Source organism: Polypterus senegalus, chromosome 3 (genome assembly GCF_016835505.1).
Source record: "Polypterus senegalus isolate Bchr_013 chromosome 3, ASM1683550v1, whole genome shotgun sequence".
In the NCBI taxonomy this organism is placed as follows: Eukaryota; Metazoa; Chordata; class Cladistia; order Polypteriformes; family Polypteridae; genus Polypterus; species Polypterus senegalus.
The window spans coordinates 200,947,553-200,967,110 of NC_053156.1; the positions used below are offsets into that span (position 1 = coordinate 200,947,553).

Consider the following 19,558-nt stretch of genomic DNA (forward strand, 5'->3'; position numbering starts at 1 on the left):
TGTGTCTATAAACTTAATTTAAACTTACGGTTCACACCGTGCTTTGTTTCTGCAGTTGTGTAATTCGGTTTTTGTTCAGCACTCTTTGGAACTGCTGCTTTTTGTTTGTGCACTGTGTCAGTTCACATGAGCCGTTCGGTGTACATGCATCGAAGGTTCCCAGCTGTGCTGGTGCCATCTCGTGCGATGTCCACGGCTGTATTTAATGTTAGCTAAGACCCGGCACTTAAAAGTTTCTCTCACAGTTTCGCTGAGTTTGTGCCAAACACCACCCTGACCATCTCATCTTCGTCTGCATAAGCGCAGTCCTTCACCCGTGAATATTTAGCGGCAGTGTTTCTATTGGATTGCCGCTGACGGACGGTCTTATATGGGCAGGCACTAAATTACGTGGGAGGCGTAACTCCGCCTCCCACAGCCATCGAGCAGACGTTTATTATAGTATATGGACGAAAAAATAGGTTCCAGTTATGACCATTACGTGTAGAATTTCGAAATGAAACCTGCCCAACTTTTGTAAGTAAGCTGTAAGGAATGAGCCTGTCAAATTTCAGCCTTCTACCTACACGGGAAGTTGGAGAATTAGTGATGAGTCAGTGAGTGAGTGAGGGCTTTGCCTTTTATTAGTATAGATATCCTCCAGTAATAGCAAAGGTTTGGTGGAGATATTTATATTGATTGGGTTTTGGTGCACTTTCTGTAAATACACTTAATTTTCTGAACAGCATGTTAATATAGGAAGACTGGCTTTCGTAGTGTATATATTTTTTCCTTTTTAATTGAGTACATTGGATTTAACTATTATTACTGTAAACAATCACCATGTTTGTCTTTATTGATTTTTGTATGTCATTGCCTTTCCCTGTGTTATAAAGCCTGCACAACACTGTTTTGTCCCTACACTTGTAAATAAACTTCTCCATTGTGTTGAAACCCAATATTTTGTCTGTGGTTCTGTCCCTTAACTCTCTCCTTATATTTATAATAGATTTTTGCACCTTTTTTGTCTAGTATAGTACATAATATTGTGTGTACATTTACATTCCAATTTGACCGCTAAGACTTTTTGTAAATATACACGTTCTCATTCTGTTTGGTGAGACAATTTTGCTTTAATACATTATCTTCAATAATGGGTCTATTCCAGACAATAGTTGAATCAAGTTAAACTAAGCCAGGAGTAAACAGAACTCAGGCTAATTCCATTCCATAAAACCTGGGTTTAGCCAAATCTCCATTATTTTGAACAAATTAAACCAGAATTACATGATCAGAGAAGACAAAGCTGTGGATAACTTGTTAATCCTACTTCCTGGAACAGGCTCAAGATTTGTATGCTGCAGAAAGAAAGATTTGACAAAACCTAGCCCCATTACCGGGACAACCAATGCCTGGAAAATATCCCACAAAAAAAGTCTTATTTGAAGTGTTAACACTTTGAGGACACAACAATTAAGGAGCAGAGCAACTAGTCATAAAATCAAAGGCTTTAAGCACAATTACCTCACCAAATATTGCCTAAAAATACACACTCAGCCCGCAATCAGACATTCTGGCATGTACAGATAAGGACCAGTACAGTGAACGTGGTTCTGAATTTTTCACTATACCTATATGCATGAACATTATCATTTCGAAACTGAGGTTTTAAGTTAGGATGTGTTCAACACATCGATACAAATCATGGGCTCTTTTTGCTAAGAGCAAAATTTTTCACAACGTTCACATATCCGCAAAGTGATCACAAAAGTAAGCCTAACTTTGAAGCAGTGTCTGCACACACAGACAGGCTGTTTGGTTGAAACAAATTACCACCATCAAAAAGGAATTCCATTGAGCCGCAGGTAAGAAAACCAAATTTTAAAAAACTGCAGCATTTCTGAGCAGTAACAACAAACAGCGGATTCTCTGGTGGAAGAAGTGGCTTCCCTTCAGCCCCTCTTTAGAAGCTCTCACCTCTTTTAGAAACACCTCTGTAGGCTCTTGTCTTCAGCAGACACCTTTAACCAACAGGCTTAATAATGCAGTTTCGATTAGGGGTTCTGTATAGGAATATGGCAATAACAGAATTTCTGCATTGTACTGTAGTTCTTTTGAATGATGGCTTTTGTGAATAAAGCACAAGTACGTACAGTATATCAAATACTCAGTACAAATATCAATGTGTCCTTTTATCCATTCTTTAGATGAAATGAGATGGCACACACAATTACAAACTTGAGGCCAAATATGCAGGGTCTAAAATTTGAACAGGGTAAGATACATTTAAAAGAATAGGTGTAGTTCCAGGTCCAAAGTGTAATTCCTAGACAATACAGGGTTAATTGCAGGTACAATCACGATCAACATCTCTCACAGTAACACCTAGAACAACTCTAATTATACTTTTGGGCCATCATTAATATTGCAAAAACAGAATACAATGTTTACTTGAGGGCATAGAACATTTCAAGTAACATCACCAGGATTACATTTTGTACAATTCAATAATCATACAAAGTTCACACAGATTTCACTGATTAACTGTTTTATACATTTATTCTATTGGTGATATTTTTCCACATCTCCCTTTCCTTAGCAGTTGCTGTATTTCTCTTCATTTGTCCGATCCTCCAATATTCTTCCTGAACTTAAACCAGCAGATGGTCTTCTGCTGGCACGAAGGTTGATCTCTTGGTTTCTCAGACTTGTAGTCCATGCTTGATCAGCTGTTCAGTGCTTGACTCGCAAGGACTTGTAAATTTCGCTGTGAACGTGCATTAATCCCAATGAACTTAAGCAGGATTGTGTGAGCCAATTAAATTCCAGTATTCAGGCACAAGTTGGTGCAAAAATTGTGCAATAACAATGCAACATTCGTTCTGAAATCCAGAGTTATCAAATCGCTCTTTCTAAAACAGACCCATTGTTAGACTCCCAGCAAAACCTTGCTTCCCCATTTTCACCTGGTTCAAACTAACATTTTCATTATTTGTCTTAAATCTTATCTATAAAGCAGTTTATTTTTGCTCTGGGCATGCTATTCAACTTTTGATCTATTAATTTTTATTGAACAGCTACTGTACACAGAGTACATTCTCCAAAGTTACGACATTCAGTATATGCTATATGTACAGAGCATGATGATCATCTTACATTTGTAATAAGTATAGTACACAATGGAAACAAAAAATAAAAACAAACACAAGCTTAGCATCATAGCAATCCTTAAGTTAGGAGCCATATGAATTTCTATGACATAGGGTAACAAGATGGAGGTTATCTTAGATATGGTAGATAAAGCATCTGTTAAATATGTGAGTAGTGTATGGTCAACCATTACCCTCTACGTTTCAGAGTTAATCCTTTAGATTTAGCTGGGAAAAATATGAAGCATCGAAGTGATTTGATGTTTAAGTGCATTGAGGTGCGTTTTTTAGGATTTATGATTGACTAACCAATAAAATCACCACTTGCCAGTTTGACCACTCCAGACATTGAAATCTATTCTCTCTCTCTCGTTCTTTGTCTTTAACTACAGATCCAGTTCTCAAAACAAACACTTTCACAAACATCAGTATTAATTTTTTTTTATTCCTAATTCAATTTTAATCCAGGAAAAGTTTTATTCATTCAACATTTAAATGACATTTGCAGTTTATACCTGAATTGAAATGATCGAGCGGTCAACTTCCTCCTTCAAATTCAGTTGGTCATTTCTTTATGCAATTATGTTGTCCCCAATTGCACTTCAGCAACCACAAAATTGTGAAAATGCCTTTTTCTGCAATAATTCATTTAAGGGCATTTTTCTGGTGATATCGTGGGGACTACTGGAACTCAGCTCTACTAACTTTGCCCTTGATTTTACTGAAGCAGGATAGGCTGGTCATTCTTTTTTGAATGATTGATACAGTGTGTCAGCTGTTGTTGCTGCCTCTGATCTCTGTAAATGTGAACTCCAGCACTAATCTCCTTGGATCTGTGGCACATATGAATAGCAAAATAAAGTTAGCATTTTTACTTCATTTCCACCATTATGATACAGGATTTCCAGTATATCAAATCATGTTATAGTGAGCATTCACTGTATGTTTAACTTTGCAGTACTGTAAAGACTGCCAAGTTGAATAATGGCTCAGTCAGTACCATACTTGCAAGAGAAATTTGTAAGAATGGCATGTTTTTATACAGTGACTTCTATCTACTGTATTGAGTTTTATTCTACAAATTTGCTATGTGTCCATCATAGTTAAGATTTAGCATACACCAAGTACTTGTGATGACATCCAGTAAAAGACAAAAATATGAACTAAATCAGGGCTGTGCAATATAATGAACAGCTTATTATCAAAATGACTTGGGCATAAGATATACTACATTAGTCTTAAATTGTCACTTGTGATACTACAGTGGGCAGAGATTACTCAACACACACTGTAACACTGGCATGTAAGTCAGTTCATTATTCTTTTTTAAAAATGATAAATTACATATTTGAAATAATGTTATACAAGAATTGTGACTCTGCAAGTTGGGATAATAAAACTGGTGAACACAGCACTTGTCAGAATGTATCATATGATCTTTCATTAAGCATACACAGTCTTTGGTTTCTAAAGGTTTTCTTGGGCTAATACATACAACAAGTAGAGAACAAATTATATATAATGTTCATATTCAGCATAGGCACATGCTGTTTAACATGTTACTTCATTCATAACTTAAAAAAATAGAAATTGGCACACATACTTCACGCTAACATGTTGCAATAGAGGGTATGAAAAAATACACTTAGTCACCTACTATGACAGAAAAAATCAAGTCTGTACAAATTTGACACCTGAAGGTCAGCTCTTTCTAACCGACAAAGAATTTTCATGACTTCATACATTGACAGAAACAACTCCAAAAACTTTTGAGTCCATACTCTCAGGCATCTCTAAATGATTACAGCTCAAACTTCATGTCTCAAAGTGCACATAGATGCTTTCAACATAATCCAGTACACGTTGCCAGTCTGGTCCTTCTCCTTTCACCATCTCATCAACAGTCTAAAATGAAGACATCCACGTTAGTACAATTAAGTGAAACCTTGTTGGGCTCAAATAGAGGAGCAAAATAAAAATCCCTAAACTCTTAGCATCTTAAAATATCAAGAAAGCAGAGTCACATTTGTCTAGCTCAGGGGTCCTCAAGCTTGGTTCTGGAGGGCCACAGTAGCTGCAGGTTTTACTTCCAAGTAGATTCCTAATTAGAAGACAGGCCTTGCTGATAATGAAACGTAGTGCTATTTGGCTTGTCAGTGTTTTTATTCATCCAAGAGAAATTTTAATTGCACTGTTAGAGTTCCCTTCCCCGAGAACATTATCCATATGTTTTATGGACCAGAACAGATTTAAAAAACTTAATGTTCCTTCTAACTCCCCTCTCATTTCTTTCTAACATTTGTTAACTCTTCATGGTGCATATGCACAGGTTTAAAAGGAAGCAGGTTAGCTAGAGAGCTGCTAGTTTATTGGTTATCTGTATTATTAACTTAATGTCTGGTTATGAAAACAGCCAATAATTAAAAATTAAGTGCAGATGCTAAAAACTAAAATGGCAATTATGGGTTCTAAATCGTAATGGACAAGATAACTAAAATCAAGCTACAAAATGTATTGCTTTAGTAGTAAATTAATTCTAATTAAGAAATTGGTTGAAGTGAAACTCTCAGCCATGTGGACCTCCAGGGACTGTAAATGAGGACCTCTCATCTACAAAGTAACTAAAATTGGTCTTTGATGAATGAAAGCACTAAACAAGGCATAGCTGTAGTCAAATACCAAGGCAAGGATGGAGTTCTTATTAGGAAAACTGGCAGGAATGAGACTGAGGACCCCTGGTCTAGTAGATGATTTTAAGCAAGGTAACATACTCTGCACAATTTACAGATTTCTACAGCTACAGTCCTGTAAAATGACTTAGTGAAAGCCACACATTAAAATCAGACAAACAGACTGGAGCTGTGACCTTTGTGGTGTACAGTCAATCATCATAATTATTACTAATTTTGCATAATCTGGACATTGGTGGCCATTAACATGCATTTCATTACATTTCTCACTGGTGTTCTTGTAGTCCAAAGTTAATTTGATTTAAAAGATAGCATCACTAATAATGACTCACATGAAGAGTATTAGGAATTGACAAGGAAGTTCAGCATACAGTAAACACATGCAAGAAGTATCAAGAGACAATATTTTTTCTTTATTTTGAATACATTAATCTAATTCATTAACTGCAAGCTTAATTAGAACATTATTTAATGAACATCTGTTCAGATTGGGATGCACGTTTATATTAGTATTGTTTACATGCTGCAGTTGCCCTGTATTATTATTAGCATATTGATATGCAGTAATGGATTTCCTAGCATACTATTTACTACACTACAAACGTGGCATGGTTTTAGGTAACTACTATTAATTGCATTCTCCAGTAAAAATGATGTGTAGCCAGAATCCAACTGAATCAAGTGGTCACTCAGTTCATGTTTCTGAGTTGTGTTCCAGGAGATGAATTATTAGTGTATTGTGCTCCACCTAGTGGATTCTCTAGGTAATGACACAAAAGATATACTTTACCTCTTAAAGCAAATTATTACAACTTTGCACTTGAATATAGATGAGTGATGTAAAAAATAAAAAAATACACTCATGGAACTGTACTGGACAAGGAAGTGATTATGCCTCGCTATAAAATAAACCTCTCCATAAATGCCCTGTGTTTCTTGTGACGTGGTTCTAGTGAAATGTTCAAAACCTTCAGTCCAATATGACAGATTTCACATACCTTGATGCAAGTGTCAGGACAGACTAAATATCAAGATGGTTTGAGAGTTAAAAGTGTCAAAGAGATCTTTCATTTATCACAGGTATTATTTTATCTGTGTATCTGAATTTCATGACAATCAATAGCCAACAACTACATGACAACAAAGAGAAAAAAGTGTGTGTCTGGGTATTTCATTACAACACTAAATATTATATGCATGCAATTTTAATCTTTTACTACAAAAACACAAGCATTACATATCATTGAATATAAATGTGTTTAAGCTATGCAGTGTTTAAAGAGTACCAATTAAATAGGGCACTGCCATCAAAATTAAAATATAGAATGCTTAGTAAAGGTCTCCTTATTTAAAAAGGCCAACAGCACTATTGCCAGGAGTGTTACTAATTTAAAAAAAAAAAAAACACCAAACACAAGCTTGCCCAGAGCTTACCAACTTAGCAGGGATTCCAACACGCTCACCAGTTTTAAAAGCAAGGCTTAGATTTTCTTTCTGTGATGACAGAATAAATACATTATGAAATGTATCATAACATTACATACAAATACCTGTATGTACAGATAAAACAATTTTACTTCATTCTTATAGCTCATCCCCACAGTCCTTGGAGTCATCTTAAGCAAAGATTAAGAAGTTATGCATTAGAAAGGATTCCATTTGTTAAGGTATAAAGTAGGTGAGGATACCACCCAATAATTCAATATCAATTTTCAATAAGAGCAGTGAAGCACAAGTAATGTTGCACAGTATAATGGTACTATTTAAAAAATAAATAAATTGTACCACATTTTTAAAATGGTAGTATACTACGATTTTACAAAATTCAGCAATCTTTACACATGAACAGCAGTCAAATTAAGATATGGCAATAGTTTGCTAATAAGGAAAATGAAAAAGTTAAACCTGAAGAACCTGCTTGCAAATCATGTTACAAGACTTGTCTTGCCAAAAAACACAACACAAACCTTTCCAAATATTTATCCCTTGCTCATCCCGATGGCCTTCCAGAGGTTCACTACTTGGCATTTACAGTAAAGATTAATATATTTCAATGGGTTAAAAGGTTCAGCATTTTCACAAAGTGCAAGTTCACAGAGAATGCTTTCACATAGCAACCATGAATACTAATACGAGATGAACGCATTCTACAGGTGAGCTCAGAATGCTGAGGGAGTTGCATTTCTTTCCTCCTGAGGCATATCCTGTAGTAAATGATTCAAGTAAATTCTGTAGTCAAGAGTTGTTTTTTCCAGCTTTGTCTATTAGGTAAGATCAAGCCTTTTTTTTTTTTAAATCTTCTAGGGATCTTGAGAAAGCTACTCGTGCTTTTATTTTTTCTCGCCTTGATTACTGCAACTTGCTGTATTCTGGGATTAGCAAATCCCTGATACACAGTTTCCAGTTGGTCTAGAATGCTGCCGCTCTGGTTGGGGGAAGAAAGTATGACTGTTTCTCCTATTTAAGCTTCTTTACACTGGTTGCCTGTCAGTTTTCAAATTTATTTTAAAATCTTGTTGCTAGTTTTTAAATCTTTACATGGGCTTGCTCCTGACTATTTATCGGAATTGTGTGTTTTACACCAGACTTCCCGAGTGCTTCGATCTTCTGGTCAGTTGTCTCTTGTTGTCCCTCGTACCAAGTGTAAAACCAAGGGGGACAGGGCTTTTGCAGCTGCTGCTTCTCACCTGTGGAACTCTTTACCTCATCATATAAAGGAGTCATCTACAATTGAACTGTTCAAAACAAGATTAAAAAGACTCATTTCTATTCACTTGCATTCCGTGACGTTCAGTAATACTGATGGTTTATTCATTGTGACTGCTGGTGTGCTTCAGATAAACCCTGACCTTGGGTTGGTTTGTGGAACTAAGGGTTAGTATGGCATTAAGTTGCCTCTGACTCTGTGTGAGCAGAGTGCAGAAGAAAAGACTCAAGTAGTGCATGTGTGCACAGGCCAGAGGTATGCAGAAGCTGGGTGCCAGAGGTAGAGAGTAGGAAGGGAGTTATTTTTATTTGCTTTAATATCATTTTGGAACTGGCACTGAGGTGTGAAAGCTGCTATCGGTACCAATTCAACACTAGAGTCTTATTCTCAACGATTGATCATCTGCTAAGCCCAGGTAACTCAAAGGAATCCCTCCTAAGTACTTCCAGTAAAACTTGTGAAGCTATTGCTGTATTTTTCAATCAAAAAATTAATGATATTAGAAATAACATAGTATATCTCCCCAACACTAAGGATCCTACTAAACCCCAGTACTCCATTAAAAACAAATTAAACTTTTTTTCTAGGATAGATTTACATAAAATAAAATTTCTCAACTGAAACCCTCCACCTGCATCCTTGACCCAATACCAACAAATTTTTTCAAAGAAGTATTGGGCGTGCTAATTGATAATATTCTTGATATAGTAAATTCATCATTAGATACGGGGGTCTTCCCAGACTGTCTTAAGACTGCTGTAGTTAAACCCCTACTTAAGAAAAATAATCTTGACCCCTCTGCTTTTGAAAATTTAAGACCCATCTCTAACCTGCCTTTTTTAAGTAAAATTCTAGAGAAGGCAGTCATTATGCAGTTAAATGACCACCTCAATAAACATGCTATTCTTGATAAATTTCACTCAGGTTTTAGAACAAATCACAGCACAGAAACTGCACTTGTTAAAGTAGTAAATGACTTGCGGGTAAATGCAGACAGAGGCCATTTATCTGTTCTCATCCTCTTAGATCTGAGTGCTGCATTTGATACCATTGATCATAATATTCTTAGAAATTGCCTTAGTCAATGGGTGGGCCTCTCTGGCAGTGTCTTAAATTGGTTTGAATCCTACCTGGCAGGGAGAAAATTCTTCGTTAGTTGTGGGAATTACAACTCAGACACATGAAATCCTATATGGTGTTCCAGAAGGCTCTATACTGGATCCGCTGCTATTCTTAATCTACATGCTTCCGTTAGGTCAGATTACCTCGGGGCATAACGTGAGCTACCACAGCTATGCTGATGACACACAGCTGTATTTATCAATAGCACCTGATGACCCCGATTCTCTTGATTCACTAACACAATGTCTTACTTGTATTTCTGAATGGATGAATAGTAATTTTCTCAAGATAAATAAAGGGAAAACTGAAATTTTAGTGACTGGCAATAACAGATACAATGAGGCTATTAGAAATAAACTGGATACATTAGGATTAAAAGTCAAGACAGAGGTAAAAAGCTTAGGGGCAATTGTTGACTGTAATCTGAATTTTAAATCGCATATCAATCAGATCACTAGGACAGTATTTTTTCACTTAAGAAACATAGCTAAAGTTAGACCTCTTATATCACTGAAAGATGCTGAGAAATTAGTTCACACATTTGTTTTCAGTTGACTAGATTACTGTAATGCAATCCTCTCAGGAATACCTAAAAATGACAAATCGTTTGCAACGAGTGCAGAATGCAGCTTCTAGAATCCTAACCAGGAAAAGGAAATCCGAGCACATTTCTCCAATTTTGATGTCACTACACTGGTTACCTGTGTCATTCAGGATTGACTTTAAAATTCTGCTTATGGTTTATAAAGCCTTAAACATTAATCTCGCCCCATCTTATATATCGGAATGTCTGACATCTTATATTCCAAATCATTACCTTAGATCCTCAAATCCTTCGGATTCCAAGAGCAAAACTTAAAAGAAGTGGTGAAGTGGCTTTCTGCTGTTATGCACCTAAAATCTGGAATAGCCTGCCTATAGAAATTTGCCAGGCTAATACAGTGGAGCACTTCAAAAAACTTCTGAAAACACATTATTTTAACATGGCTTTCTCATAACCTCACTGTAATTTAATCCTAATACTCTGTATATCCAATTCATTATAATAACTATTCATGGTGGCTCTAAAATCTGTGCTAACCCCTACACTCTCTTCTGTTTCTTTTTCCAGTGTCTTTGGTGGTGGCGCATCTACTCAAAACACTGTGATGTTCCAACAGTGATGGATTAAAAGCTAGAAGTCTGCATGACCATCATCATCATCATCAAGAGCGTCCGTGAGAACCCTAAATACAAGGAGGACTGTTTCATTTATGTTAGGTAGAATGCCCAGAGGGGACTGGGCGGTCTTGTGGCCTGAAACCCCTGCAGATTTTTTTTTTTTTTTCTCCAACGGATCTTTTTTTTTTTTGTTTTTTTTTCCTGTCCTCCCTGGCCATCAGACCTTACTCTTTTTCTATGTTAACTAATGTTGTCTGATTTTAAATTTCTTATTTTGTCTTTTATTTTTCTGCATTATGTAAATCACTTTGAGCTACTTTTTTGTATGAAAATGCGCTTTATAAATAAATGTTGTTGTTGTAGTAGAGCACAGATGTTAAAAAAAAGCAATGATAAATTTCATAAAAATATTCCAGGAAATAGTTATCCACAAAACTATAGATATGCTAAACATATTGTAGAGTAGTACTGTAGTGGAAAAGGATCACTTTGAGATTATTCAAATCTCAACTAGACAATATTTTTAAAAAAGTTTGTTAAAAACTAAATTACTTATGCAGGTCTGCTCTTACCAGTGCATTTTTAAATTCTTAAATTTGGATATGCAAAGATAGGAAAAACAACCAGTTCGAAGCATAAATGTTCCACAAACCTACAGTTATCTACTTTTTAGACAATATCTGCTTTAATGAAAGTCAAAGTACTAAATAAAAGGCAAGCAAACTTTCATAACAGCTATAGATTAATTTTTCTCACGTTTCTGTTTATTTAATTTTTTACTATTTTGTCACTCTTTTCAAGCAGGGGACTCTTGAATAAGCTTTTCTTAAACATGTACAAATTTGTTTAGCACGGTAACAGAACAGAAATCCTGTCATTATGCAATGCTGTTTTCTAACAAACCTTAAACAACTGTCATTTTTAATATGAGAAGTTTAGTGAGAAAGAAGAAAAAAAAACAAACCAAACAAAAACACACACACCTGGTAAGTTAAATGAAACTTAAATTTTAATCATAATCTGTGACCAAAGTGTGCATACAATATTGTTAGAGGTAAGGAATTGTACTACAAAAATTTGTGTCTAATGGTAACACTACAAAATGCACAGGGAGGAACTGCAATTTAAAAAAAATAAATAAAAAATAAAAAAAAGTTTACCTTATCTTGTGGTCTCAATTTACTGTAATTGATGTGGCTGGGAAGGTATGTATGGTAAACTGCACAAAATGCAAGACCATCTGTCCAGCTGCTGCTGAAGTTGGTGATTTCAATATTCTATATAAAATGAGTAAATTGACATTTAGCATTAGCATGTTTACCTATTCAAAATTTTATAATAAATTACTGCAAATATAAGATTATGCAGAGAGAAAAGTTACCACAAGATCATTACTGCTGGAGTGGGGAAGAATAATGTTTTGTCTTAACATCCTATCATGATGGTAAAAAAGTAGAGTTAGGAATGATGAACCGAGAACAGAAAGGTGTTGCAGGCAAATGTGTTTCATTTGACAATAAGACTGGATGACCCATATTTAAATCTTCACCAGAGGACATATTACAGTGTGGCACTTGTAATAATAAAACAAAAAACTTCAAAATGATTCCATTTAAATGTTGCATTGCTCCTTTGACTAGCTGATATGCACTTTTAAAAGGAACAGGCTATTTAATTTAAAAACAAAATTGTGAAAATACAATTAGATAATTTGTATATAATTCAAAGGAATCATTGTGTTTCTATTTATGGAGTTTCATATTAAAATGAGTCTCTTGTTTTACTTAAACAGAATTCCAGGAATTGCATAAAAAAAGAAACCCTTTTGCTACAAATTGTGAACCTTACTTTTGGTAATTTATATTCTATTTTTAGTTAGTATAAATTCAATATTAAAACAACTTTCTGAAAATCTTCTCTACTGCATATCTTGTAGGAAAAGCCATCATCATAGCTTGACACAGAAACAGCCAGCCGATTCTTTTAGGGACCACATTCAGGTCATTAAAAGCAAAGACCTTACAATCATATTGTACGACACTTTGCATCCCTTGATCATAGCAAAACTGATCTGTTTGTTCTTTCACTGGACTTCAAAGACACTTCAGAGAAAAAAAATCAAGTAACATATCCTTATGTTAAATGCACATCGGTAGGCTACATTTTGCACATGAGAATTATTAAATGAATGTGGATTAGCAAATATATTGGTGGAACATTTGATAAGCAACTAGGTGAGCTTTAAGACTGAACTAAAATGACTTGCATAACCAGCAAAAAGGGAAAGTAAACAAAGGCAGAAATATCTGCCGCTATCAAATTGACATTATGTGCAATGCAGCTAAATCAATTTGTTGATGTCTCTTTAGTAAGGAAGTAGGATTGCCACATTAACCTTAGAGAAGTAGCTATAAATAAAAAAAAAAAAAAAAAACACAACAACAAATTAGAGGCTAAATATACCACAATTTATATAGTAAAAGAGAGAAGTAGACTGGGTATGATGCAGCTTTTTAGTTTTTTTGCAGAGACTTTATATCATTTCTCTATATATAAAAAAAAATCCTGGAATGGAAAAGCAAGGCAACGATATGTGATTTTCTCGGAAGACATTTAAAAGACCAGCGAGACAAAAAAAGACTGGCCACGGAACATCTCGCGGGGACCATAAACATGAGACTTGGTGCCAAGTGATTGTCCCAGGGCAATGGAACGTGGAACATAAGATTCTTACAAGACACACCCTTTTTATCAAATAAGAGCACAGACAGCCAGCAAAACATTCAGTCATATAAAGTCACGTGGCACACACAGATCCTGTGCTCTCAGCAAAAAAGAAAGAGCAGCGCAGAGAAAAGAGACCCAAGACACGATACACATGCAGAGAAAGGTACAGAATATGAAAGCAGTAAAATTCGGAAATATTGTAGCCTCCCAGCCAAGCTGAAGCCTTTTTTAGTTTTAAGTGACTGTTAGGTCCGATCGAGGGAGGGCAGAGTACAGCACGGAAGACTGATAGCTGGGTGCTGATTGATGCAGTAAGGGGGAGGTAAGACCCGTGGGAGGAGGGGTTGGAGAGGGTGCTAGCTAGAAAGTTGTGTTTGGGGTTATGCAGTTGGCGATTGTTAAAGTAGAACTTTTGTAACACTTTATTACATCATTTGCTACAGTATCAAAAAAAAGTCACAGAATTTCAAAAAAAGGGGTTTAAATCACATGCATTTATTGGTTATTTTGCAAAAAAAAATATTAACTGCTGATGTGATGTCTGTACTAAAATTCCAAACAGAGAAACCTATCCTAAATTATAGTACAAAGTCATTAAACACAAGTCTCACAGACCTCATTTAAAAGATTCAGCATATTGGGACACGAAAGATTCCAAATATTGTTTTTACAGAAGTTCTGAAATAAAAGTGAAACTAATGAAATAGCAATAATTCAAAGAAAAAAAAAATCTTACAAGTGTGTATCCGGAAAACCAAAAACACAGGAGCTGGCAAGCGAAGCCCCCCAATTTAAAAAAAAACACTAAGCAAATGTTTAAAAGACCAAGGCTCCTAACCTGAATAGCCTGTAGCCAATTTTGTTTTCATAGTGAGGGCACAATTATCTTCTGTATTTGTAATTTTTAGAAAAAGTAGGATTGAGAACAAGATTTATAAAATTAGTTGTTCAGTTTCTTTAGTTTTCAAGAGGTTGAGTTCTGAATGCAGAGCCTGCCTTTTCCTATGTAGAGCCTCGCTTGGAAGACTGGCATGTTCATCTATTCTAGTAATTTTGCTTTTTAGCTCCGATACTTTCTTGGTTTCTAATTTATTTCTGTGGGAAAGATATGAAATAACCTGTCCTCTTAAGAAGGCCTTAAGAGTTTCCCCAGAGTATTCCTGCAGAAATCTCTGAGGATGTATTTGTCTCTAGGAAGAACCTGATTTGTTTGGATATAAATTCTGTACAATTCTCGTCTGATAATAGAAGCGGGTTGAGATGCCATCTGCGATGCGAGTGTGTGGGGCCTAGTGACTTTAGCTCCAAGATCAGAGGTGCATGGTCGGAAATAACAATAGCATAGTATTTGCAAGATTTAATCGTAGGCAAGAAATTATTATCTATAAAAAAATAATCAATTATTGAGTAGCAATGATGTACTGGTGAGTAGAAAGAATATGATCTTGAGTTTGGGTTTAGAAACCTCCAGGGATCCGATAAGTTGTGATCAGTTATAAACTTTGTAATTATCTTTGCAGTGTTAGATGTCATCCCCCTGTGATAAAAGTCCGATCTAAGAGTGGATTTAAAATACAATTAAAGTCCCCAGCCATTATAATTTTATGAGTGTTCACATTGGGAATGGATGCAAATAAATTTTGTATAAATTCCTTATCATCGACATTAGGTGCATAAGCATTTATCAAAATCATTTTACAGTTAAATAAGTTGCCCATGACCATCACATATCTCCCTTCAGGATCCAATACTACATCTGATGCTACAAATGAGACTGTTCTATGTATGAGAATTCCCACACCTCTAGTTTTCTTTGTAAAGCTAGAATGGAACATTTGGCCAGTCCAGTCCTTTTGCAGCCGGAACTGATCTTTGCTTAAGAAGTGGGTCTCCTGTAAAAATACTATTTTAGCATTTAAACCGGTTAGGTGAGAGAATACTTTCTTTTTCTTTAATTTGTGATTTAGGCCTTTAACATTCCAGCTCACAAAGTTAACTGTCCCATCATGGAGACATTGATTCTGAATTTTTGATGTCATTTTATAGTCTTAACTGGAAGTGAGACAGCTTTCACCTTAATTTCCTATTTCCCCAAGAGTTATTGCCATGCAGCCTATTGTTATGTTGGTAGTTATAATTATAAGGATTAAAAGGATAGATTAGATATAGCCTGCTCTCTTTCTCTTCCGCCCCACCCATTTTGCCTCTCCACGTGAGGCTGGACCCTACTTCACACAGTCCCGGTCCTCTGATATACCTGGAGACAGAGCAAAACAAGCCCCCAAGCAGCAGCGTTTTAGGATTAAAAAAAATAGAGATATCTATTGCCAATATAGCCTAAATACTATATGCCTAAAATAGGATCATTCACAAACTATAAACTTAAAATATAATCTTCAACAATCTTAAAGTATTAAGATAATAAACCCGGGGAATGGTGTTAGAAAGTGGTCCAGAATAAGCATAGTAAGTCTTAATGCAATAATAGCAATAACAATAAACTAAGGGTATGATGTTAAACAGTCTTTAGGGTAAAGAGAAAAAAAAAAAAGAAATAATAAATAAAAAAAACACACACACACGTCTATAACTGTAATTAAAACACAAACGGATAGCGTCTGAGTAACAATGAGGATGTATAATTATAATACCCATATCTTTACAAATAGATCAGACAGTAGGTTATATATCCTTGCCATGTCATGACAGGCCATGACTCACCATTGTGTTTCAGAATAGTGTTGGGATCAGCTTTAATTCCTTTTCTGCTTCTTCCTTGCTGGTGAAGACATAGTATTGACCTTGCACTTCCACTTTTAGTTTGGCAAGATACAAGAGCCAGTATTTGATATTGGCTTGCTGTAACCGCTGTTTAATGTTGTAGAAGGCTGCACGTTTAGCAGCTGTTGCGGGAGAGAAATGAGGGAAAATATGAATGTGGTTATTTTCATATATAATCTCTTGCTTGTGTCTGAGGAGTGCCATCACCTCTAGCTTAAATAATAATCTCTCGAAGCGGATAATAAAAGACCTAGGTCTAACCATATTTGATCCGCATATGCGATAAGCTGCTGCAATCTCAGAATCTGATTTAAAGTCCTCTCCAATTATTTTAGAGAATAGTTAAGCTGCGAATTTCACTGGGTTTGGACTTTCACGATTCTCAGGTAGACCTTTGATTCTAATATTATTCCTTCTGCTTCCTTCTTCCAGAGCAGCAAGTCTGTCTCAGAGTTTTTTGCATTCGGAGTTGGCAGCTGTTGCTTTTCCTTCAGCAGTGGCAGCTAGATTTCCGGCTGTTTCAATCCGAGTCGTGAATGTCTCCTTGATATCCTCCATCTGATCGGCAAGTGTGCTCAGTTTAGACGTGGTTTCCTGAATGTGCTCTTCAATTTTACCCAGCATATTTTTAAAGACTGCCTCAAAGCGAACATATATGCATTTCTCCAAGTCTTTATTATCCTGCTGCAACTCCCGTCGCAGCTTCTCATTTGCCTTCTCGCTTTTCCTTATATCTTTCTTTATCTCTTGCTTGAGCTTGAGCTTGCTTGAGCTCAGCAATCATCATCTTCAGTTCAGACAGATCATTTCTGCTTTTGTGCACCGTAGGTGAGGCGGTGGGCTCTATTACAGCTGGTGTTCCCGGCTCACGTGGAGTAGTTGAAACCGCAGACTGTAAGGCCTTTTCCAATTTTAGATGATCTTCTCCAATCGGTGAACTATCGTGACCTGCGTCACTCACACTCGTATATTCGCTCTCAGCTGGAGACATACCATGGTCCCGAGGAGTCTGGGCTTTGCCCATCTGATCCAGGTCAGTCTCTGAAAGGCCGTACCTTGAGTTTGAACTTGGACTTGCCAGTCCGAGCTTGGATGTAGCTTTAGTCTTCATTTCTTTCTGAGTCCCTTTCTTGTTGCCCATTTTTATACTGTATATGTTAGCATATACTGTAGTAGTACCCTCAGGTTGGATAAATACAGAATCTCTCAGGATAATATGATAATATGAAAACACCGCTGATAGCGGAGCTCCGCTTCAGGCGTCCATCTTTCACAACGGACGAGACCAAAACCTCTCTTTTGCAATTCTAGCGGTTTATCTTTACTTGGACCGAACACACACCAGAGTGACAAAAAAAACACACCACCCTGGTGAGGAGTTATTCTGATGTATTGCTGTTAGTGTAGAGTAGCTCTACTAGAGTTTGACAGATTTTTGCTGAATAATTTGTTATCTGAAAGTACTCAGTGTGTCAGTGAGATAATGTGCCACATTTTTCGTAATGGCACTCAGTTTTAGGGGGTCCAGAATGCTTTTTTCACATGTTTTAAATACCAAAGTTTAAGAGGCAAGTAATAAAAAAAAATAAAACCATTACTTTGATAAAAACAAATTAAGCATTTCAATTTGTGTATTTAAATTGACTGCATGCTGCCAATATAAATAAAAATGTATATTCCTAAAGACAATTATTAAAGAGGAAGGAAATCATACAATACCTTATACCCCTCAGTTTTGCTTTGACACCAGTGCAAAAGGGAATTTCGCCTTGAGCTTCCATGGCGCTTTACATGCATGCTGATACCGTCCTTCATTCTAAATCAGACATGTACAGTAAGTACTTTGAACAAATGTTTGTCTTTTGTGATCACTCCCATACTAGGACACAGTATTTTTCATCCTGTATCAACCATAACATACTTTGGAGGTTTAGGTGAATTTTTGACTAAACGAAAGGCATTTCCATGATTTTTTCCAGTATGTCATCTAATGTTTTTCATCTAAATGTTACAGGAAAGGTTTTTCCTTTATCTGGACAACGTGATGTTATTCTCTCTTAAAAATATATTTTTTACTCAAATGTTACCTTATTAATCAGATGTATTCAACTTTCCTCCCAAATGAAAAACACATTTGTCTATTATTTTGAAGTAGATTTCACAACTACCATATTGCTATGCGCAAGCTCCTTGACATATTTTCTTCTTTTACTTAGATCACATTGAGCTCTACAAAACATTTCTAATAATAATCTAATGTATTTTTCACAAGCATTTCTACTCAGTAATTATTATAAATATTTTTGGTTCTAATCAAATGTATAGGATATTAAAAAAAAAAAAATTAAAACAAACCAAAACTCCTTACCCATCTTTTCTGAAGGATGATGCTCGGTCTACTGACACCACATCCATATGAACAGGATTTGAATTTTCTTTTTTTAAAGCTATACAAAAAAAGCACATTACATTCAGATTTGTCAGTTTCTAAGACTTGTCTATTCTGGCTTTGCACACAGGAAGGTCAAATTAAAATAAGGAACAGCAGAATGTAAGCAACTTACACTCTTTCAAATATCAAGTGAGTTGGGGGGAGTGGTTTGGGTTGAACAAACACATACAAAAAGATATATTTTATTATGCACAACTTTATAGATATGGATGAACTAAAAGATTACAAAAATATGAAAAAAAAATCTGAAGATAAATTAAAAAAATACAACAACTTTAGCCCTATTAGACACATCTGATTGGAGATATCAAATCTAGCATATCCCTTCTTTATACTGGCCATAGCGGATGAAAGAATGATGGCAGTGATTAGAGCAGACCACAGAACAAATACGAGAGCTGGTAGATGTCTCTGTGGCTTAAGGAACTGGAAGATATTTTTGATTCAAATTTTACTGCATTTTCTCAAGATACTAAAATGAAGTCTCCTCTTGTGTTCCCAAGATCTAAACTAAGCATTCCAGTCCCTCTTCTAGTGCTAGTTCTGGCATACAAAAGTTAAGGGCATAATAAATCATTAGGTTGTAGCATGCATTGATTAGGAATTCTATGTGAATAGGTAACTTTTGTATTGGGATTAAGTGTTCCGAAGGCAAAATGAGGAAATAATCCCATAATTTGAGGCTCAGCTATTAAGTAACATTGTTTTGCAAATTAAATGTACAATGCATTATTACACAGATACACCTAAGAATTTCACAGTTAATTGGGGGTAATGAAGCAAGGCTCTT

General features: G+C 35.8%; 1 protein-coding gene across 3 annotated transcripts in view; it reads right to left on the reverse strand.

Annotated features, from left to right (window-relative positions):
- Positions 1-2,398: 2,398 nt before the first annotated feature.
- The window catches only part of si:ch211-195o20.7 (cytospin-A), a 72,221-nt gene continuing 55,061 nt past the window's right edge, over positions 2,399-19,558 (reverse strand). For all 3 annotated transcript variants that reach the window (XM_039748361.1, XM_039748359.1, XM_039748360.1), the window contains exons 8-12: positions 18,685-18,763; positions 18,036-18,132; positions 11,969-12,085; positions 7,253-7,312; positions 2,399-5,033 (exon numbers count right to left, since the gene is read on the reverse strand). In XM_039748361.1, coding sequence (XP_039604295.1) covers positions 4,944-5,033; positions 7,253-7,312; positions 11,969-12,085; positions 18,036-18,132; positions 18,685-18,763 — 443 coding nt within the window. In that variant the 3' untranslated portion in view covers positions 2,399-4,943. The remainder of the gene's footprint in view (positions 5,034-7,252; positions 7,313-11,968; positions 12,086-18,035; positions 18,133-18,684; positions 18,764-19,558) is intronic.